Consider the following 23576-nt stretch of genomic DNA (forward strand, 5'->3'; position numbering starts at 1 on the left):
AAACGTGTAAACTATTGGATATTTACTAGGCTGTAGGCATGCAATTAAGCAAAAAAAAAAAATGTTTTCCAACAACCTTCCGAGTTTCATTCTATTTTCCCAACACCAAAAACGTATATTATGATGATGAAAAAAAGTACAACGCTGGGTATGAAGTGTTTTGTCGTCGCAGCAAAACCGTAGCGTTCAACAAAAATTATGTTTACCTTTGTAAGAATTCTTATTTATCGATTACTGCGATAACGTGTTTTTTTATTATTTTGTCTTGTCAGTTACTACTAAATGTCTAAATATATTTAAGCAAAAGTCAGCGTTGCGCTCTGTGTTCTCGGTACGTTTATTAATAATACTTTTTGAATTGTATCAGTTATTAGTTAATACTATTATATATTTAAATAATTAAATTAGTAGTACGCACATACGTATAAAGCATAGATTATGTGTACATTATAATATGTTACTCAAAAAGCACAATTTAACTATCTTAGACACAATAAAAAAGCAAAGTTTTCAGAATTGATGCATTACAATGATAATATTATTTCGAGTAGAGTGCCTGAAAAAAAAAACCGAATGACCACAATTTTCGTTTTTTATTACTGTTTTACTATGAGCCGTTGTTAATAATAACTTTTGTTGAGCATAACAGACTGTGCAATGCAGATAGCGTTGTGTTCGAATTTGTTAATTATGGTTTGAGCGAACACGTTGGAAATGGCTTCCATTTGCTCCTTGGTTAAAGCCATGTCGGGAGCGTTGAGCTCGGGCTTGGTGACGGCGGTGATGGTGTTACACTCCTCTCCGTTGAACATGTTGATTTCGAAGTTTATGTCGACGCGTTCAACGAGGAAATTCACTTTGCCGGAGTACGGTACGGCGTCTTCCACGATCATGTCGAAATGGCCGTTCATCTTGTGCACCGCCAAACTAACGTTGGCCATTACTCGATTATCTATCGTGTCGACCGAAACCTTGTTGAGCCTCTGGAAAATTTGGTCGAGACCGTACGCCGTGAAATTGTCAGGCACGCGGAACTGAACAACACTGGGCGACTGTTTTTGTCCTCGGGAAGTCGAGACGTGTTGGAATTTTAGGGATGTGCGAATCATTTCAATGTTTTGCGAATTACGTTTCAACGTGTCTTTGCGCATCTCCACGTCGGTGTTCTGGAAATCTGCGTTGTTACCGTTTGGCTTGACTTGCTCGGGCACAACGAACTGAACGCTGGCCGGCATTTGCCCTTGGAAAGCCGGGAAGTGTGGGTCCGATACGTTTTTGAACATAATGTAGGGCTTGGTAGCTTCACGGATGGCGATGGAGATGTTGTTGTACATGGTGGAGGCCACACGATTGGCGAGGTGTTCGAACACGATATCATCCACATAAGACCTAATACAACATTTTCACCTTAATTGTAATTCTAAACATTACTTATCATACATATATACATATTATACAGAGTGATCAATTTAACATAAGACACTCATTTTCTCGGAAAATAATTAAAATTGTATAGTTTTCATTTATATCACTCTGAACACATTGTATACCCTGTGTGTATAGTAAATTAACAATTATCGTCCGCCAATGGCGTTAATAATTTATGAGCGAAAGCTTAAATTTGTTTACTTTATGCTAGGAGTAAGTGTCACTTCGTCGCTGTCCGTTACGTCCGATAGGTCGCCCGAAAACGACGCCTCAAACTTTTTGTACGACAAGCTAGTCTTTGGGACAACTGCAGATGGATAAGTCATGGTGTGGTTGATCAGCGGGGTGTTGGCTATGTATCTTAAGGTATCGAACTGAATGAAGTATTTGCCTTGATCGTATAACTGAGCAGTGGAGTACGAATAGTTACCCTTAACAACCACGTTTTTCCATTCCACCTCGGTAACAACCTTGGAAAAAAAACACCAAAGTTGTTTAAATTTATAACTAAAAAAATATTGGCTTATTAAACCCGACCAGCGGCGCAACAACTAGCCAACAACACTTTTGAAAATATATTTTATAACAGCGATTACGCTAGCATTTACTAAGGCGCATTGTATAGGCAATTTCTTAGTAAAATTTAACATTATCCGTTCGGCCTCGCAGTCGAACCTTTGTAATTGATAGCGAAACGACAATATTGAACGGGAAAAACAATTACCTCGTTTGGAGCCCATCTCAATATGATGTCGCATTTCTCATAGTTTCTCAATCCTTTGACTTCGTTGTTGGTGAATTCCATTTCGGTGTCGCTAAGGACGACGCGAGATTTTGGAATTTTCGCTTCATTCCGGAAGTACTCGAACGGAATGGCTGGATCGAATACGTGTCCGTTGTACTCGGATATGACGCCCAACTGGATTTCGTGAGCCTGGAAGACCAGTTGCTCAATTTCTCTGTCGCTCAGGTAGCTCGGCACAAGTCTCGGTAGAACCTCCGGTAGGGTGTCGTTGTCCACCGACCAATTCACCAATCTTTCTGCTGTTAAGAAAAAGTATAGACAATTTTTTTTTTTAATTTTAATTTTACGTTCAACATGGACAAGTTTTGTTTTTACCGTCGCTTTGTATTATGTAAAATGTACATAGAACTTACCTCCGACTGACAGGGCAAAGCAAGCGGCCAAAACCAAACCAACGGACGTCTTCATCTTGTAAGCGATGCGCGTGTGTGTTTGGCCAAAGGGATGTGTGCGGTTAATGTATTTATATGTTTTTTTTTTTAACGCTTTCCGGTTATCTAGCAATAACATTATTGGGAATGCATTAGTCAACAACAGTTATCACCATTGTCTATCGTTGGAGTAGGCAAAAGCTACGAAATTTTAATGCAAAACATTTCAACAGATTAGCGAGCGCGATTAGATACATCACATGTACAGTGTACCTTATTATATTGAATTCAATGGTATTTTTCGAAAGTTGTTGTATTTCCATTTTTAATTCTCAGTAAAAACCTATCGGTTTACATTTAAACAAGCATGTTCTTGCAATTAAATTACACACGTGTAGGCATGACACGTTTGCAATTTTTAAATTAATCAGTTTCAATATTCTTACTTAAGGTAATAGGGATATATTCTCTTTTGTGCAGTGATAATAATCAACGAGCGTTAGCTGATAAATATGCAGTGTTCAGAATTTCATGTAACACTCGATACGTTGATGATATACTAAACTGTTGAAAAAATGACTTGTGTGAACCATTTTTAATTTTTATCAAACAATAATAGTTTAAAGTTTTTGTCATTTTTTTCGGTCAAAACCCAAATAGGGAGGGGTGGAGGTAACTTTTGAAACTTGAATAGTAATATATATACATAAATAATTTGCTAAAAATGTTGACTGGTCCATAACCAGTTTTGTATCATTACTTTTAAAGGTAGTAGAACTAAAATATAGGAGGTGCGGTTGGGTTTTGCGCGCAGATGAAAATAATACTAGGTACACTTCAACCTTTCCTCCGTTCTAAAGTACCTTTTGATACGACTTCTTATCCTACGACTTGCTACATAAAGAAATCGCTTCAGCGGGTTAGAAGCTGATATCGTGGGTCCAGACAAAAAAATGTTAAATAACAGCATTGTAAAAACTTTCTTTTAACCTTCTTGTAACATTCTGATCAGCTACGCATCGAAGTAAAATGAAATAAAAATATAACACATGACTTTTTGTACTTTTGATCCGCCAAAGTACCAATCGCATACGGTTTCGGATATATTTATATAGTTCATAGGTGCTACTCGAGTAAATCGGTCCAGTGGAAAAAAAAAATTATCGTGTTGACAGACAAATAAACAACAACAAACAACACACAACACAACACCTTCTCAGCTTATAAGCCATAAAAAACGTTTAGTTGGAAAATTGATGTTCTATTTAGTGGCGCAAAACCAGTTTCCCAGTTAAAAAAACATTTAAATTTTTAAAAAATTGCTTTCAAAATATTGTTCAAATCAGCTTAATATAATATTTTTAAAACATATCCAATGCTCAGAACATTTTCATAACCAATAATACATATATTTTAAATGTTTAAATGAAATAATTTTTAAAATTATTGAACAAACAGTATAAATTTACCTTATAGTAAAATATGTTTTGAAGTTTTTAATTTTTTTTCTACTGCTATCATATATGTTTAACGATTTTAAACGAAACAAATTTCTATTATAGTATCAAATACAAGTATGTATAATAAATGAATGTGCAACAAACGTAGAGTTCTTTTAAACTTCGTTTAATGTGACTATTATATTCGTTATAACAGTTTAAATACTTATCTAAAATGATGTTTGTTCGCTGATTAATAGCTATACTACCTGATGTCCAGATAACATATAATTTAATATAATTATTATTTTTAGCCAATTAAAAAAAATAAAACAACAAATATTTATTGTAATTGCACTAGTGTGAGCAGAAAGGTGGAAACCTAAAATGTTATATTCTTCTTTGAAATTGGATTTTTTTTTTTTAATAATCTAAAATAACAATTTTTTTTAATTGACCTCAAAACCAGCCTCACAGCCTGTCTTAAAAAAATAACTTTAAAAATTATTATTTTCACCATGGCTCAGCTTTTATGGTGAGCGAAGTTATGCAGATATTGAGAGTGGAGAAAACCATTAAAATTCTAAAAAAATGAATTTTATAAAATATGTAAAATTAACATAATTTTATGGTTTATTGATTAATTTATAAAAACGTGTACAAGATCGTTTAAATGGCACATTCGTAAATCATAATAATTACGATAGTATTATATAAAAATGTTATATTATATTGTATACAATTAACGTAAAATATATTAATATGAAATATTAATCATTAAAATGTAAAAGTCAAATGGGGGGGAATTGGATGCTTAGAAATAGATTTTTTTTTTTTTAAATGAATAACAGTGTATAATGTTGAAATAACAGTATAGTGTCTTATTTAGTGACTTTGATGGCTTGGCTGATGGTCTTGCAGAACAGTGTAGACAAATGATTTTTGATGTTCTCGCCAAACGCGTTGGCCACAAATTTCTCGGCGTCCGCCGACAGTTTGGACGCCGCCGACTTGACCGCGATTTGGTTGGCGACAAAATCGATTTTGCACTCGGTCGGTTTGAGTACGTTGAACGCCGTGTTGATATCGACACGGGACACGGTGAACGTGGCGGCGCCCGTGTACGACGGCTTGGTCTCTTCCAGTTTAACGTCGAATTTGCCGTTCAGCCCGTGCACGGTGGTGCGCACCTCGACGGTCGCCGTGTTGGTGGCCATTTTCACCGTGACTTTTTTCACCTTGTGCTCGGCGTTGGCGAAACCGGCGGCCACCGTGTTGCTGACGGTGTACGCCGCTCCCGACGGCAGCTTACCGCCGAATCCGGGGATGTCCGACGAGGTGTCGTTTTTGAACGTGATGTAAGGCTTTACGGCCTGTCGGATGGCCACTGTAATATTGTTGCGCGTGTCTCTGGCCACGCGATCGGCAATCTCTTGGAACGCAACGGTTTCTAAGTAATACCTATTTCGAACATACACAAACGACACAATTACTAGTAATATTTTGTACAAAATATTCGGTCGGCGGCCATCGCCAGTCAAGCCCAATTTTAGGAAAATTCAGATTATGACGGTTTTGTCTGATCCGAAACAACAATTTGGCTAAAATTAAAGTTCTGACTGGTGATGACAGTCCTCCAAAAGTATCATCGCAGTTTAATTAAATAACAATTTATCTAGCGAATTCAGAACTGGGCATAAATGGTATATTTTTTTATATAGGTAGAAAAATCGTCGGACCAATTATCATACATTTTTTTTATACTTATCATGTATCAATACAAATTTTAACAGTTGTAATTTTGTTAAATAAATGTATTTTTCCGACATTTATACCTACACTTATAGGAAATTAGTAATAATAACATATCTTATAAATATGATCTACGTTAATAATTATGTGGTGAGTGATAACATTTGTAGTATCATTCAAAGTTACATTTTGCCAGATAATCTCGAAATAACAACGAAACAAATGTGTTGAAGTAAAAAGTTTTGTGTAGTCCAAGGAGTTGAAACCGAGATGAAAAAGTAAGTTTAAGATTACTTTATTATACTGCAATTAAGGGTTCACGGTTCTATACGTCGAGCACATTTTTTTTTTTAATGTACCAATGTTATAAAAATATAATAAAATATAAATAGTTTTGAAAGCACTTCTAAGTTGGACAAAACACGTTGTTTCTGGTGCGTACGAAGCACCGTTGCCCGGGTATGATATAATTCAAATAGGCATAAAAAAATGTTTTCACTCCACCCTATTGGCATGCATTAATGCGCTGACAGGTATGCGTGTTTGAAACAATTGTTTTCGTTTACTTTATGTGAGAGTTATCTTCGGTTTTCGCTACGTCGGGCAGACCTCCGGTGAACGTCGCCTTAATTGACTTGTGCGACACACTCGTATTCGATTTGGGCACCGTCGACGGACACTTGGCGGTATTCTCTGCCAACGGAGTATTTGCCACATACTTCAAGTCTTGCACTTGAATATGATATTTTCCCTGGTTGTAGTACGTTGAGTTGATGAACTGATATCTTCCTCTGATGTTCGTCTCTTTCCAAACCACTTCCGTCAGGACCTGCCGAAAAACAAACGTTTGTATAAATAATACCAGTACGGCGATAACGAGTTAGCTATGTCATAATTCTAATTTTCAGCGTTCAAGTAGCAAAAGTAGCGTTTGATTTTAAATTCCCTTTGACTGAATTAGGGTTTAAGCACGATATCGAGACATGCCTAATAATTTATGTGGACTGTGAAACAAAAAAAAGTAACATCCACCTGATCTTTGACCCATTGGATAACGATTGCGTTCTTGTCATACGTGGACAGTCCTCGGATGTTGTTGTTGATGAACGCCAAGTCGGAATCGGCATTGAAGGATCTGGTATTGGGAAAAGGCATTTCGTCTTTGAAATACCCATAAGGTACCTGTGGGTCCAACAGGTGGGTGCTGTACTCCGCGACCACCTTCAAAAGAGTTTCGTACGACCGGGCCAGTGCTTTTTGGATTTCTTCGTCGGATTGTCCTCGCATTTTCTTCGGTAACATTTCCGGCAAAGAGTCATCTTCGGACGACCAGTTTACGGTCGGGTTGTCTTTGAAAAAATAAAAAAGTAAAACAATTATTGTCAGTGCAACTTTGAATACCGACAATTATTGTGAATTGAATTACCTGCAGCGAACGCCACGGCAAACGACACGACCAGAGCGATCAATATTATGGACGCCATTGCTGCAACATACATTATAATGGTTAACTGGATTTTATGCAATTGTAAAAAAAATAGTTTCACGTTTATATTTTACAAACGTTACAGGCTGAGGCTGTAGTCCGCGACAAAACGTATTAGGAAGTTCATAATAGATGCTTTAACCGCACTGCAGGTATAGGCTGTGACTCATACAAAACCACGGACATGTAAACTAAACGTTGACATACACATGGCGTGTTTTATTTTTGATTTAATCAGTTTTTACCGATGTACAACCTAGATTAAGTTTAGTGTATTTAATCTGTCTACTATACATTTTTTTTTTTATCTTTATAGAGAATTTTAAAAAAATCATACTTTAAACAACATAACTCGTCATAATATACATATGTAAGTACCTAAATAAAATTTAAGCAATCGCATGAATAATTATTTTTAATTATTTTATTTCTTTATATTAAGTTGTATAATTTGGTTGTAGAGCTTCATATTTGCATGCGAAATTTCATTTAATACTGCAGATAATCGCTGAAATAATTTTTTAGTTATGGAACTCGGAATAAAATGTTCAACATCTTAGCAATCATGTAGGTATGCTTGTTAGCTATTTAAGTAGGTAATTTATTGTTTGTTAATGCATACATTATAAATGAAAATAAATATTTAAGCTCTGCTGAGATATCTGAAGTAACCATCATATTTCAAAGAAAACAATTTAACAATTATAAAAATGCCCCAAATTCGGCTCATGCTTTAAGTGAAAATACAATTTTTAAACTCTTCACATTATAACTTTTAGAAAAATACTGTAACTTTGAATTAAATATTTTTCTTAAAGCAAACCGATTATGTTTATTCGTTATTTATATTTTTTAAGCACAGTTTTCAAGTTTATGCCTGAAATTAGATAACATATACTTAGTACTACTAAGTTAGCAGTCACGAGGACTAATGCGTACCAGTAAGTGAATAAGTATATTTTCAAAATGTGTGTTCATAGTCTTAGCTTTGTACATACCTGAAAAAACGTGTTTTAATTATATTTTTTTGAAGATAAGGTACTTTGTTAGGGTCAAATTATCGGGGTTGCAAAAGAGTTGATATGGTCAAAAGGGGTGTTTCAGTAGACCTGAAATAATAGTTGCATTACAAATGTAACAAGTAATCATTTTACTAGAACATTTTTCTACTATAAAAGTTAAATAATATCCCTTCATTGATTTAAAAAAAAATCAATTATCCAATATTAGTGTACACTTTATAACGTTGTATAACTTGAGAATTAGAAAATTTAAACAACACATGATTCAGAACTGTAACCAGAAATTTATACATCAAGGAATTATATAGTTAATGACTTAATGTATTTTTTAAATAGTTCGATAACAAATATGTAATTTAGTCTTTTAATTGTGTAAATAATTGAATTATTTACACATTTTTTTAGGTATTTTTAATTTTATTAATACATTACAATTAGCATTTCATATGAAATGGCAACTCTATTTTATTAGTTTGAGAAGTTGAAAACGACTTACCACTTTCAGATTTACTAGTAAAGTTGCTGCGCTGCATAAAAATAATTTCTATTTGCTTATGGTAGGTAAGTAAACAGCGTTTATATATGGTTGGAACAAGTTGAAATCTGATTACATTCTGTCCGCAGTGTTCAATGTCGTTTAAGAATTTCCCCTCTGATTTATCTATATCAATTTCGACACAGGAAAAAACTGATTTTATTACCAAGTACATACCAATTATAAAGGCGGGAAGAGAGTGGGTTGCTCTTTGTTGAAATAGGTACCTAAATAATCTGGCCAATTTAAATGGACCGTTGTACTGATCTTAAATAGGTAATCATTTTTGTAAGTAATTGGTTCAGACAGTAAACAATTTAATAGAAGGTAGATGTTTTTTTTTCCTTTTGCACGAATGAATATTGTATAGGCTGTGGTGGTACAAAATGCATTTTATTATACAGAAAAATAGAGGAGAATACTATCTACGCTTAAGCGTGGCAATTGTTTGGTAGCAAAATTATTTTTCTCTTATACATTTTTAAAGTTCTGGTATGTAAAATATTTTTCAATAAATTATAAAAAATAATTGGATTGAGTTATCGAAAATTTAAAAACACCTTGGTTCAATTCTAAGACACTTTGGTATTGATTTCAAAAAATCTATTTTGAAGAATTATTATTGTAATTTTTCTATTGAAATTACTGTCTGACAAAAAAAAAATCACTAATAAAGAATTTGCATTACCTTATGAATAAGTATAAACTATAGTTTAAGCTCTAAATTAAGATTTAAAAAAAAAATTGCCTATACTTGACTCCCTAATAAATGGGTCCTCTTTAATAATAATATTACATGGTAGCCCATTAGCCATTAGGTATGTACTAATATACCTAATTATTTTTTTGTTGTATACAAATATATTGAACGATGTTCATTGTTCATTATTGAATAATCAAAGTGATAATTAGGTACTTACAGACTCGAAATTAATTACTATTAAATACTGTGTTCTATTTGTGTAATACTAATTTAATATTTGTCGTGCTGGGCTTCGCCTAATCAATATACTATATAGGTACTATTTCTTCAATCTCCAAAATCATAACAATTAAAAGCAATGAGATCAGAATTTAAAAAAAGGTATTTACTTTAAAATAAAACTAAAAAATGTCAGACCTGTTCTGAACTAGGCAGAAAAAACAAAAATATCCCCGTAAATGTATTATAATATTATAATAATTATTCACTAAAGAAGTTGATGCGCATTAAGAAAACAAAAATCCTTTCTTGTACACAAAATAAAAAATATCGTTGATAACTTAATTAATAAGTAGTTGTGTACTTTTAAAAGACCTGCGCTAAAAACAAAATGTATAATTTGTATTTTCTCGGGTTCCCGCTTAAATGACTCGTTTTCATTGGTGTTGATAGTATACAGTATAATTTTTATATTTTGTTTATCCTATTGGACAGGTGTAATATTAGACTCCAAAAATACACAACCTGACCGGTGTTTGTCAACAAAATAAAAATATTTCTCTCAAGATTTACCGATAAAATTTAACACTCTTACGATCAAATGCGCACTTGATTATCCACTCGTCTCGTTAAAACATTTTTTTTTTTTTAAATATATATATTATGTTAGAATTTTACACACTTTTGTTTGAATTTTTTGTTATGGCAACTCTGCGAGTGCTTTTTTTATCTTATATTGCCTGTCACACAGCCATGATTAAAATATACTAGGTTATTGCATATCACTCTATGTGATTATTTTTTCACAAAATGGCAGCGTAACGGGCGGCATTCTCATTGGCCGAAATTTGCCCGCGCAAATTTGAAAACAAAAATTGTATTTTTACAATTTTATCAATTAAAAAAATACTTATTCCAATACAAGTTACTAATACCACCTATGAGAGCCCCTAGAAAAGAAAAATGAAACTTAGTTGTGATGAAAAACAAAATCAAATTTTAAACACACAAAAACTGAATAAAGAAATAGAAGAAAAAAATAATAAATTAATCGAACAAGCCGGAAAATTATAATTACAATTAATAAACAACTAATATTAATTAAACTATAAACACTTTTATTTATTTGTCCATTCTTCTTATTTAGATACATTTTTTATTTCACATTATAAAATATATATAGACAATTAAAAAATCTGTATCGAATAAAAAATCCAAATTAAAAACTAGAATTTCTTATATTTTGTTCATGTTTTAAGACTTATAACACTGTAAACTGATAAGAGAAAAATAGCTTATCAGTCAATAAATTTAAACCAATAAGGACGCTGCCCGTTATGGTGCCATTTTTTTATTTTGCGTCTGAAAATGTTAGGAAGGGGGGGGGGGGTAGATATGCAATAACCTGGTATATTTAAATCATGACACAGACGCTGTCGCCTTGTCGGTGTTTAGAGTTATAATATTGTGGCGGACGCAGGCCAAAGGTTGCCCGGCCGGTGTCCGAAGACATCGGTCGGTAGTTGTCGTGTGCGTATTCATATGTGCGCTCTGGACGACTTTGATCACATGCGAGAAGTTCGCTACGGTTCGTCACAACTACCGAGATCTGGCGATCTGACCATGCGTTGAGGCGGTATCGATGCCGACCGCTAGGTTGCGCTAGCTGTGGCGCCTCGTGGCCATACATCCGCTACAGTGCTGTATGCGGGGCCACCGCAATATTATAACCGTTAACGGCCGTCTTAAGTGTTTAAAATGGCTACTCGCTAATTATTTTTAGATTGTAATTTTCTGTGTTTTTGGTTTTGTCGTCGTTAGTGTCGCATTCGATATCTTAACAGGTTTATCCCGGTGTAGTGTTTCAGAAATTGAACTTCAGTAATAGAAATCGCACGTTGTTTTCCACTAGTTAGGTTAACCAAAAAAAAAAAACAAGTTTAATTAGGTTTATTTTTCTGATATCTTCAATTTCACAAGACGACCAAATTAAAATTTTTGTTTTTCTAAATAACACTAGCTAAAACCGCATTAAACATGCCGCCCAAAAAGAAGGCAGTTCCGAAAGCAAAATCCGCGGGCTTGACTACAAGTATTGAAAACTTGTCCAACATAACGACCAGACGACCAGTAAAAAGTAAGTTCATCGTTCAACCGACAATATAATACTATTATTATTGTTATCCATTGATAAAGTACAAGGGCGGATACAGAGGTCCTAAACGGGGGGGGGGGGGCAATATATTAATAAAACAAATTAATAGAAATAGCTAGGTATAGGAATTGTCTTATTATTCAGTTGACATGAAAATTAGTTGTGTACAGAAATCAGTCATACCGGTGAATGTGATGGGTGTTATTGTTTTAGAAGACACCTACTTTTGATTTTGAATGAAAAACTTAGGGGTTAGGGGTAGTTAGGATTTTCAAAAATTCGATTTTTTTTATTTGTATTTTCCTAAAGTATGATGTCTCGAAAATATTATCTGAAAATTTCAAGTTAATCAAAGGAATAGATGACTCGATGTAAGTAATTAAATAATTTATTTTTCTATACATAAATCGAGTATAAAACTATTAAAATGAGTTTTTCTCGAAACTATTTTTTCAAAGTCGGTCACCACTGTAATTCAAAAACCACTTCACAGATTTGAATGAAATTTATACAGCTTATTAAAAGCATAAAAAACTAGTGCCTGATCGAAGGGTTTTTTTTTTTTATTAAAAATTATATTTTTTATAAACAATAAACTAGTGCTTTTTTCCTTGAAAATCCGCGAGTAAATGGTCATTTTGTTTAATTTCAAAAAAAAGCTTCGATCAGGCACTAGATTAACTATTAAACTAATAGTGATCCGGATGCCGTGATCACTATTGCAATAAAATAAAAATGGACAATTTTCAATGGAAAAATAATTAAATGTTCATGGTTAATACAATAACGACCCTCTCTCGATAACTTGCATGAACAAAATTTTAGTCAAAATTAATTACAAATGGAATATTTGATACTTTTTTTGTGAACGGGGGGGGCAATTGCCCCTATTGCCTCCCCCTTGTATCCGCCCTTGATAAAGTACCTACGAAGTTATTATCACTAAGATCACTCTGTTGTAAATTTGACCAGTAGAGTTCTTTTTTTTTTTTTTTATGTTTATTTAGGAATTTTTTAGTTTATTTATTTACAGGCCGCAGGCGTGTGTCTTAAAGTCAGAGAGACAATTAAAACAATAGTGTAAATAAAATTTGTATAAAAATATTGTTATTTTTAATTTTGAAAGTGGGTAGACATCGTCTTATTGTCTCCTATGAAGTTTTGCAACTGTTTATCTGAATGTTTCGTCAAAATGAGCTTATTAGCTGTCTGAGACGTTGCTCAGGGAGCACACAATCGCATTAAGTATTTTAAACCTATGTGTTATCTTTTAGAAATTCACCTTGTGTGGTCTATAATCTGTTTTTTTAATACATACAATCTATTTTATAATACTACCTTAAAAGGTAATATGAAAATTATTAGCCGTTTGTTCTTACCGAGTCCTTTCCTTTATTGCCAGTACAGCATCTTCTAAGACCCGTGACAATCCAAGTAGGTATATAAAACTGATTAAATTAATAAAAAAAACAATTATATATATTTATAATACCCATGTATGTATGTTGGCTAAATTTCTGTCTAAAAGACAATCTGTGGAACATTATTAAAAATTATACTATATGCTATTGAAACAAAAGTGTTTGATTTGAAATTGAAAACTGTATTACTTTGAGTGTCTCCTGAGCTATGCGACACTGAAGGTATTGACATTATTATTGACTAAATTGTAATAATAAATTTAAAACTGTCCATTTTATAGGTCAAATATGACTTTTAATAACCTAACCTAACCTGTTGATGCCTCTAAAATTAGATATGCAATTAAATCTGCACTTCTTATATACTTATTGTTATGGTATTTAATACCCTACGCAACCCAAAAATGAGTGTTTTATAATATATTTTATGTGCTTAACGTAAATGTCTAATTATTAGTTAACTTTTATAAATTATGTTACTTAGCTAATAAAAAAATTAAATTGTAAGATAAATATTTAATGTATTCTTAAAAGGCTTATGTCATTTTCTCCAAAATATTGTTAACTTTCAATTTGATCGTAGGTATTTTTGTTTTAAAACATGCGGTGCTATGTTTGGATGAAAAAAAAAATTGAAATGCTGCCAAGGATGCTGTGATTGTCCGAAAAATAAATTAACTACCAAAAAAGAATCCTAATCACTGAACTAATAATTAAACATCCCAGTTTAACCTTTAAATTAAGGTTTTGCAAAAATTTGCCTATACCTAACTCCTTAATAAATAGAGGGTACCATGTCCTTACCGTTTTTATGTATATATATATATATATATTGTTTATATATAAATATATCAAAATATTTAACTGTTCTTGTAGAATTTATGTTATTACGTGTGTAATAGTTGTGTTTTTAATAAAAAAATAACTAAAAATAAGAAATTAAATAAATCTACTTACCAGAGACAATATAGTCAGTATAGTTGATATGCTTCAACATTCACTGTTACTAATGAATAGTTACATCACTAGTTACATATATATACACACAATATTACACCAACATTGTTATCTATCAGATTTTCACCTTCAAGGTGAACAATCAATAGATCATACATTTATTAATACCTACTTAATATATTTGATGTAACCCTATTATGAAAACTGGTTAGTTTACCTCCATAATTATCTTTATTTGCTTTAAGTTTAAGCTGGCAAGGCTAAATAATTTTTTCAACTGTTAATATTTATAAATAGCTTTGTTGGTAGTTCAATAAAAATTCTAGAGTTCTTAACCTCGTACTCTGTCTATACGATTGAATATGGTTTAGATGATTTATTAAATTGGAAACCTTCTAAAAATATAAAAATGTGTTTTGGGTTTTGAAATATTTTTAATGAATTATTTAATAACTTAAAATGTGCAATAGTAAAATCAATACTACCATATTAATAATTTGTCCTTATTGCACACATTTTATTTTATGAAAATAAATTTGTAAGCATGATAAAGTACTAAAGTATAATTAATGATTATTATTTGTGGTTTTCTAATATTTTACATGGCAAAAAATATGGTCAACACAACACTTATATATTCATATTGTATATAATCATATTATGCAATATAATTTAAAATGTGTTCTCCCAACTGGTGAACTACTGTCTGCTGGGTTGGACATAAGACTTATCATTTTTTTTTTTTAATAGCAGCATGTTCCTTAGCCTTGTTACCTTTAAGGCAATATACCTTTCCTAATATTAAATTCTCGATGGATTTCATTTTATTGAGTAATGAACAAAATATACATACATTTTTTAACATATGTAAAACAGGTTTACATTTTAAAAAAAGTATGTTTAAGTAAACATTTTGTTCAGTTTGTTGCAAAATTGTCACTTTGTATAATTAGTATTCACCATTTTTAATTAAGTCTGTATGGTATTTAAACAATTAACATTATGACTATTGTTTTAATTTGCAGATGATGTCGAACAAACAGAAGAAACACAAAATTTAATGAATGAAATATTACCAACTGAAAGTAAAAATATGAATGTAACCGTAGTGGTTGAAAAAATGACTGATGAATATGTTGCTCAAGTAACTACACTCGCTGAAAATGATGAAACTGAAAAGAAAGCTGTTCAGAAAAAAACAAAACCTAAGTCTAAGCAGTTAGAAGAGGAAGAGGCCAAACCAAAGAAAGGAAGAAAACGAGCAGCGAGTGAAGATCGTACATTAATCCATTTTGAAGTACAAGTTGTAGGAAATTCCCGTAAAAGACCTGTCAACAAAGATAGTTCAGCCAATAGTTCAGATACCATTTCTCCATTAAAGAGAGGTCGAAGAGCTGCAAGTGTAGATATTATGCCTTCAGACAATGTGGCCGTCTCGACCAAGGAAGAAATAAAAAAAAGTCGCAGGATTGCTAAAGTCACTAATTTTTCTGATGAAGTACCAAAAAAAGGACGCAAAGGAGCTATGAAGGACGATCAACCCAAAACGGAAAAAGTTGTAGCTAAAGGTAAAAAAACAACTAAAAAAGTAGCTAATGAGAAAATAGAAGAAAAAGAAATACCAAAAACCACTGAAGTAGATGGGGAAAATGTGAACAAATTTTCAGCTGAGGTTTCTCAAGAAAAAACAAAAAAAGGTGTTAAGAAAGGACCACAGGTAATTAAAACTTGACAAATCTATTTGTGTTTTATAATAATTTTAAATTATCTCTAAAAAAAAAATATTGTGATTTTCTAGAAATCTGAAGACAGAGAAAATGAAGCTGTAGAAAAAGTTTCAAAAAGAACTAACCGTGCAGTACCAAAAGCAAAACAAACTGAAGACAAAGAAGTTGAAAAAAAATCAAAACGTGTAGCTAAATCAAAACAAGTTGTTCAATCCCCTAACGATTCTGAAGAAATTAATGATCCAGAGGTTGAAAATGGTTTCGAAGATAAGAATGAAGAAAATGAAACCGATTGTGTTCAAACTCCAGAAAAAATACCAGTGAAATCAAAAGCAAAACAAAATAAAAACAAAGTAGAAAAAAAATCCAAACGTGTTGGAAAATCAAAACAAGTTGTTCAATCGCCTAACGAATCTGAAAAAATTAATGATCCCGAGTTTGAAAATGATTTTGAAGAAAAGATTGACGAAGATGAAGCTGATTGGGTTGTAACTCCAGGTTTAATTCCTGCAAAACAAATTGAAGACAAAGAATTAGAAAAAAAATCAAAGCGTGTTGGAAAATCAAAACAAGATATTAAGTCACCCAATGAATCTGAAGAAAACGATCCACAGCTTGTTGTAAATGAGCCCACAGGAAATAATGAAGAAGATGAAACCTACTTAGTTGTAACACCAGTGAAAATAGTGGCAAAATCAAATGCAAAACGCGGTGGTCGTAAAGAAAAACAAAACGAAGTTGAAAATAATGTAGAAGAAAAAGAAACTAAACTTCAAAAACGTCGCAAAGCCAAAGGCCATGATTTTGAAGAAGCAGTTGAAGAGGGCAGTGAAGAAAAGACAGGAGATGTACCTAGTGGTCTTCCTGACACTCCAGAGTCTGGAAAAGACGAAGTTAAACCTGTTGTTAAACGAAAAACTAAAGCTAAGGTAAATTTACTAACTGCTAGGAAATAGAAGTTTTAATCTATTTTTATTTTGTTACATTAATTTAAAGGTTTTTTGATATATATATATATATTTATAAATGTTTTTTTAGTATAGCTAAACTCATATTTAATTAACTTTTTTTATATTTAAATATATACAAGATAGATAATAGATACAAGTGTTTAAATAATAAACTTATGAAAGTATACTTGTAATATATTTTTATTTACAAATGTTTTGCTTTAAGCAAATACATACAATTTTTATGAAATAAATGTATACAGAAGTCTTATTTTTTTAATGCTATTTCGATGCAACCACCTTTTCGTTGAACCTTTTCACCTTGGGCTGCTAATATCTCTTCAATGTTTTTATAACCAGTATCGGGAAACCAATTTAAGTTGTCGGCAATTAAATGATCGTTTTTACAACCTTCGCATTCTACAATGACTATTCCTTTTTCATATGCTAATTTTGAAAATCTTTTGTGATTTTTAGTTTTGCATACTTTACAGGTGAAATAGATTTGCATTTTACCGACGTTGTCGTTCGATTGAGAACATTTTTCGTCCAACACGACTGGCAACGATGCATAATGTCGAACGGCTGGATGCTTTTTGAAACAAACGTTATTTACAGCATTGTATTTTAGTAAAGAGTTATTTGAAATTAAAACAATTGGTTTCGAGAATTTCAGTATTTTTGAAAAGTTAAATAACTTGAAAGAAACCATAATGGTAGTATGAGGTACAGTTTATTTCTTTACATTTAAGTATGAATGTAACTATAAAAAAGTATACTGACAAAATTTGTAAATTATAGAATACAGTTGTTCGCCGATAAAATCACTATTATTTAAGAATTTTTCTTATCACCTAAAGAAATGTTGATAATAATTTTGAGGTTATGTGGTGAACTTGTTTTATCAATTTATTAAAAAAAATGAAAATTGAAATAGGTACCTATGTTTATAATAATATTATATATTATTCGGATATTTGTACAATATAATATTAACAATTTATGTATAGGTATTTATTCAAATTCTGATTCTTAAAATCTTGGATAACATATTCGCTCCCAATGTGTATATTTCTGTCTGCGATACTCAGCGAAATTTACTACACGTGGAGATCTGACATTGTTAACATAGATGGACAGAAAGGGGTCCGAATTTTAAATACTCGCGTTCATTGGCAAGTTAACGAAGTTAGGAGGACAGTCACGACAGATTTACAATTGAAACAATTGCTGGCAAGAGTTGTTTCGTATTTATGCATATTTATTATTTAATGTTTATTTACCCGTTATGCCGGAACCATACAATTTTCTAGCTAATAACTAGGTAACACTAGTTATATTTATTATCAAGAAGGCCGTTCTAGGATATTGTGGTGTTTACTAAGGTTCTCCATTGACATTTTGTGGGAATTTCGAACTAATCAATTTTGAAACATTGGCGAGAAACTCAATACCACACATAAGATATTACATTTTAGTATTAGAATTATTATAAATGGAAATTTTATTGAAATGGTCTAAGCTTTAAAGTTTAAATATTAAAATGTAAATCAATCCGTTGCTATCTTAGCTGTTAATTGATATCAACAATTTTGGTTAATCACAAGGTGGATCAGTCATGTTATCAGTGAATGAGTGTACACAGATGAATAATATAATTTATTATCTAATATCTACACAAAAGCATTATTGTTCCGATCGAGGCATTCAAAATAATAAATAAATCATTATAATTATAATTTATAACACTTTTGTTACTTTAATTACTAGTGTTTAGAAATAACTCGTTAAAATTGGCGATAGTAGTGATTAGTTTTTGTGATGTTAGTAGATTATAGAAAGAATAAAGTCCGTTGACCGTTTAGAACTATTGCATGAACTTTTGTTTAACCTACTTGTTGGCAGGTTATTCATGAATAAATTATAAATTTGTTCGTTTTTAGTTATTAACGTAAATTGATTTTTCCTGAATTCTTTACGCACAACAAAATGTCTTGGTTGAACACTCTGAAAGATTTTTTTACGCCCGAAAACAACCCCAACAAAGTAGTCGAAGTGAAGTCCGATAAGTATTCTAGTCGAAATATACATTGTCGTCATCACGGAATGATTTTGTACGCATTGGACAGCAATAATGTCACTGAAATTGTGTTACATTTAGAAAGCTTAACTACTTCGTTCAGGTATTTGATTTCAATTAATTAATTTTAAAAAGACAAATTGTAAATAATTTAATATAAATATGTTTATAGTTTGTACAGAGGACGAACCATAGAAGACGCAGAAGTACGGTTTTGTATATTCAAAGACAAGTTGCCAGATCTTCTTAATATATCAAAAGATGTAACATATTATACTAGTTTTAAATTCACGTTTCAATGAGTTTCAGGATAGTTTTGTATTCAATATTCTTTGCACTTTTAGGGTTATAATCTATCTTTAATTCAAGGATTATGTGACACACTCATTCAACATCCGACATGGACCATTGCTCATTTGGCTGTGCATTTATCAATGAACGACATATTTTCTCACCCGCAAATAGCTCCGTAAGTATATCTGTACCAACAAACGTGATGCATTATTTATTGTGTTTATACTTTAGATTTTTAAATACGCCAGACCCAGAGAGTGGTATGTCTCCACTTCAGTTGGCTATCTACAACAATTCTATATCTGTTGTCAAGGCGTTAATTCAGCTAGACGTATCGTTGGATTATTTGGACAACGAAGCTAATTCAGTATTTCATTATGCTGCTAAGTCCAGTTGCGATATTATTCAGGTATGAATTTTTGTTTGGTTAAGATTACAACAGTCATCTATCATGTAATATTTTATCTTAACACATATCACAATATTTATCTTTCTAGGTGCTGTCAAAGGTGAACACTAATTGTTTAAACTATAGAAATATCAATGGATTCACACCACTGCATTTGGCCTGTCAAGCAGACAAACCGGAATGCGTCAAAGGATTATTGGTATGTGGAGCCGATGTTAACATACCCGCTGGAGCTCCTATGTCTGAAAACAAATTACCTGGTATTGTCAAAGAATATTTACAAGATAACCATAAAAAGTTATTTGTCGAGGTATGGGGAACGATACATTTCTGTGCTTTTAATAAAATTGTTTTTGATGTAAATGTGTTATTACAATTAGGATATGAAATTCGGTGGCACACCTTTACATTGGTCGAGTTCTCGTGAAGTAATCGACAGCTTGATCTCAAACAACTGTGACTTAAATGCTTTAAATTTTGATAAACGCACAGCTCTTCACATAATGGTAATTTTCATTTATATAGTCTATGTTTTACAAATATACCTATTTGAAGATTTTATTTAAATTCTGTTGAAGGTTTTAAGAAATCGATTTGATTGTGTTATGGGACTTTTATGTCACGGAGCCAACTTAAATATAGCTGATGGCGAAGGTAATACACCTCTTCATTTGGCCGTCAAAAACAATTTAATTCCTATAATTCACGCTCTTATTGTTTTCGAAGCCGATGTAAATTATATGTATGTATTCAATTAAGCATGTCATAATCTGTCGACTCCTCAAACAAAAACAATTTGCAAATCTCAATTATCTTTGCTACAAGCGACAAATTAAATATTTTGGTGTCTGCTGCTAAAGACCGATTTGTTCAATATAGTTTTTTCCTGTTATTGTTGTAAATACAAATAATGATATTTTTTGCAAATAAAGCTGTTTGCTAGTTTTTGTAAGAGGTGTTGACATCATGTCCGAGTAAATTCTATAATACAAAAATATTGACAAACCAATTATATTTTTTTTTAGAAACAATTTAGGGTTAACTGCAAGACATATTGCCGCTACTAACAATGGCCCTGATAAGGTTTCAGATAAAATTGTGTACATTTTGCATGCTGTAGGGGCCAACCGTTGCACCGTACGTAATATCAACTCGACAGACACAAGTTGCGCCAAAGGTTGTGTTTGGAACCAACAGTATAATGGATTACCGCCTCAGAAACCCATTTCAATGCCCGTACGTATCCGATAGTTACATTTAATTGTATCGCTCGATTTCCATCATTATGAATTACCTAATTTTGAATTATGTTTGCGCCATGGCGTAATTAGGTAAGGTCTATCGTGTCAGTAATGGAAGAAGTCATGGAGGAGAGAACTAATTTGAATTGTAACGTCAAAGGCGGTCGTGTATTATGTCTGGATGGTGGTGGCATAAGAGGACTTGTACTGATATCGATTTTACTCCATATTGAAAATACTACTAATGTTCCTATAATTCACTGTTTCGATTGGTTGGCTGGTACGAGTACCGGTGGTATTTTAGCTTTGGGACTGGCATGTGGTAATTAAATTGAATTACATTATGTATATGTATACTAGCCCTGGTCTTAAAAAGGATTACGACCGTTCTTAAAGTTCTCAGCATTTCAAGATATTGCAAATAAAATTTAAACGAAATTGAGTTCTTTATAACTTTAAATCATCTTTTCCAAATAATTTGAGTTCTTAGCTTCAACGAGTTAATTACTTATTAAAAAGTTTAATTTTTTAGTTTTAACACGTATACTAACTATTAGATATTACAGCAGTCATCGAAAACTTCATCAGATTTTTAAACATTATTTACTTGAATAGTAAAAAAAATGATCGAAAATGACTTATTGCTCGCTTTATATAAATTAGGTAAAAGTAGGTGCACGGGTTAATGTCTAAAAATATCAACACTTCTGGGAGGTTTTTTTTTCATTTTTGCTCTCTTGAAATGCTGGGAACTTAGAACATGTATAAATTGTTGTAATGTTATGTCATGTATTTTTTTTTTTTTTTAATTTAGGAAAATCTTTGACCGAGTGTTTGTGTTTGTATTTTCGACTAAAACAACAGGTTTTCCAAGGTAGTAAGCCGTACTCAAGTGAAATCTTAGAAAATATGCTACAAGAAACATTGGGATCCAAAACTCTAATGAGCGATATAAAACATCCTAAGTAAACTATTTGACCAAGCTAGTACACGATGTTATGGTTATCAAGAATTAATATTTTTCTTTTTAATTCTTTCAGACTGCTCGTCACTGGTTTGTTGGCGGACAGGAAACCGGTTGATTTGCATATATTTCGTAATTATAAGTCGCCCAGCGATATGTTAAACTTGGACATTCCCTGTGATTATCCGCCGCCGCCACCTCCTACTGAACAACTAGCATGGAAAGCCGCCAGAGCCAGTGGCGCTGCACCTTCATATTTCAGGTAACGCTGCTATAACCACCCAGAATTTGCAATACATGAGTTTTTTTTTTTTTTTAAACCTCGGCTCAGTTACGTTTTTTTTTTGGGGTATCCATAAAATAAATAAAACACATGTTTTCGGGTAAACATTTGCCGCGTTTTATTTACTACAATATATTAATAGGATGTTTGGACGTTTCTTGGACGGAGGATTGATCTCAAACAACCCTACGTTAGATACCCTGACAGAAATAGAAGAATATAATTTGGCGTTGTACAAAACAAACAGAGCCAATGAAATGTGTGATCCGTCAGTTGTAGTGTCCGTAGGAACCGGTTCCATTCCAGTGACCGAAGTATGCTATTTTTACAATGAAATGTTACGTATTGTGTTACGACATCTTGAATGTTTTACAGGTGAAAAATCTCGACATATTCAAACCGAGTAGCGTAAGCGATAGTTTGCGTTTGGTCTTCGGGTTCTCCGCATTGGGTCTGTTACTTATTGATCAAGCAACACAGTCGGACGGTCGTGTTGTTGATAGAGCCAGGGCGTGGTGTTATAAAACAAAAACGGCGTTTTTCAGGTAAATATAGTCAAAATGAAAAACGCCAATTATAATTTGGTTTGTCTTGTTTATTAAATAATGTCAATGTATTTATAGGTTTTGTCCTCAACTTTCCGAAGACATAGCCATGGACGAGAAGGACGACATGAAATTAGTAAAGGTTTTATGGGAAACCAAAGCCGACATGGTGAAAAACCACTGCAAAGTGATTAACCTGGCACAGTTATTAAAATAATAGCAAAAAAAAAAAAAAAATAGTATTTAGCTACGATTTTACAATGTTATTCAAACATTATTTGTTCATTTTCTTTAATTTTTAATTATAATATAAGTATAATAGTCATTAGGGTATAATCATTTTTTTTTTTTTAATTTTATTGCTTCGTTGTACATCAATACACAATATATATATATCATTTTTCTACCTAAGTCATTATCTATAATGTAGTGCAAATATATTTACCAACTAAAAGGAATGCATTATTACGTTTGTGCTTTTTTCTTAAAAACTATGGTAACACTAAATTACATTGTTTAAAGACAATATCTACATAACATATCCCTTGGCTTATCAAGATTGTTTCGCGTTTTAATTTTAAACCCTTTTTTCTAATAAATGATTTGATTAATATATGAATACTATAAGAAATCATTTGTCCGTAGTAAAGGAAATTAAAAAAAAAAAAAAATAGGCAATATCACATTAAATTTGGCGCGAATTTTTCTTACATCTAATCAGTTATCAGTTATGTGTGCCGTATTAAAACAAAACATAATAATTTATTATGTCTTGTCGCTAATGATATCA

At 32.1% G+C, this 23576-nt stretch overlaps 4 protein-coding genes across 6 annotated transcripts; 2 read left to right on the forward strand and 2 right to left on the reverse strand.

Moving 5' to 3' along the window:
• Positions 1-313: 313 nt before the first annotated feature.
• Positions 314-2756, reverse strand: LOC126841874 (uncharacterized). Its single transcript, XM_050578620.1, has 4 exons — positions 2587-2756; positions 2153-2472; positions 1630-1898; positions 314-1389 (listed from the first exon to the last, which is right to left on the reverse strand). The coding sequence occupies exons 1-4, from the start codon at positions 2741-2743 to the stop codon at positions 621-623; spliced, it is 1515 nt and encodes a 504-aa protein (XP_050434577.1). The 5' UTR covers positions 2744-2756; the 3' UTR covers positions 314-620.
• Positions 2757-4658: 1902 nt separating this feature from the next.
• On the reverse strand, positions 4659-14402 carry LOC126841773 (uncharacterized). Of its 3 annotated transcripts, XM_050578421.1 has the most exons (7): positions 14294-14333; positions 13295-13363; positions 8800-8964; positions 7222-7281; positions 6828-7144; positions 6362-6624; positions 4659-5504 (listed from the first exon to the last, which is right to left on the reverse strand). In XM_050578421.1, exons 3-7 carry the CDS (start codon positions 8834-8836, stop codon positions 4925-4927), a joined length of 1257 nt encoding a protein of 418 aa, XP_050434378.1. In that variant the 5' UTR covers positions 8837-8964; positions 13295-13363; positions 14294-14333; the 3' UTR covers positions 4659-4924. The 3 variants fall into 3 exon arrangements, with proteins under 3 accessions (XP_050434378.1, XP_050434376.1, XP_050434377.1); XM_050578419.1 differs by lacking the exon at positions 13295-13363 and having other exon boundaries at positions 14294-14402; XM_050578420.1 differs by lacking the exons at positions 8800-8964; positions 13295-13363 and having other exon boundaries at positions 14294-14373.
• LOC126841772 (myb-like protein X) lies at positions 11441-17138 on the forward strand. Its single transcript, XM_050578418.1, has 3 exons — positions 11441-11897; positions 15319-16010; positions 16092-17138. The coding sequence occupies exons 1-3, from the start codon at positions 11798-11800 to the stop codon at positions 16974-16976; spliced, it is 1677 nt and encodes a 558-aa protein (XP_050434375.1). The 5' UTR covers positions 11441-11797; the 3' UTR covers positions 16977-17138.
• A 1204-nt stretch (positions 17139-18342) lies between these two features.
• Positions 18343-23023, forward strand: LOC126841943 (85/88 kDa calcium-independent phospholipase A2). Its single transcript, XM_050578762.1, has 14 exons — positions 18343-19153; positions 19223-19313; positions 19395-19519; positions 19576-19753; positions 19842-20063; positions 20134-20259; positions 20332-20495; positions 20779-20989; positions 21085-21316; positions 21809-21959; positions 22035-22220; positions 22384-22555; positions 22617-22786; positions 22865-23023. Exons 1-14 carry the CDS (start codon positions 18960-18962, stop codon positions 23001-23003), a joined length of 2361 nt encoding a protein of 786 aa, XP_050434719.1. The 5' UTR covers positions 18343-18959; the 3' UTR covers positions 23004-23023.
• The last annotated feature ends 553 nt before the right edge of the window (positions 23024-23576 follow it).

Source organism: Adelges cooleyi, unplaced genomic scaffold (genome assembly GCF_023614345.1).
Source record: "Adelges cooleyi isolate 19-005CV unplaced genomic scaffold, UGA_ACOO_1.1 ACOO_flye_CR_arks_rails_tigmint_CR_PRNA_41, whole genome shotgun sequence".
Taxonomy (NCBI): domain Eukaryota; kingdom Metazoa; phylum Arthropoda; class Insecta; order Hemiptera; family Adelgidae; genus Adelges; species Adelges cooleyi.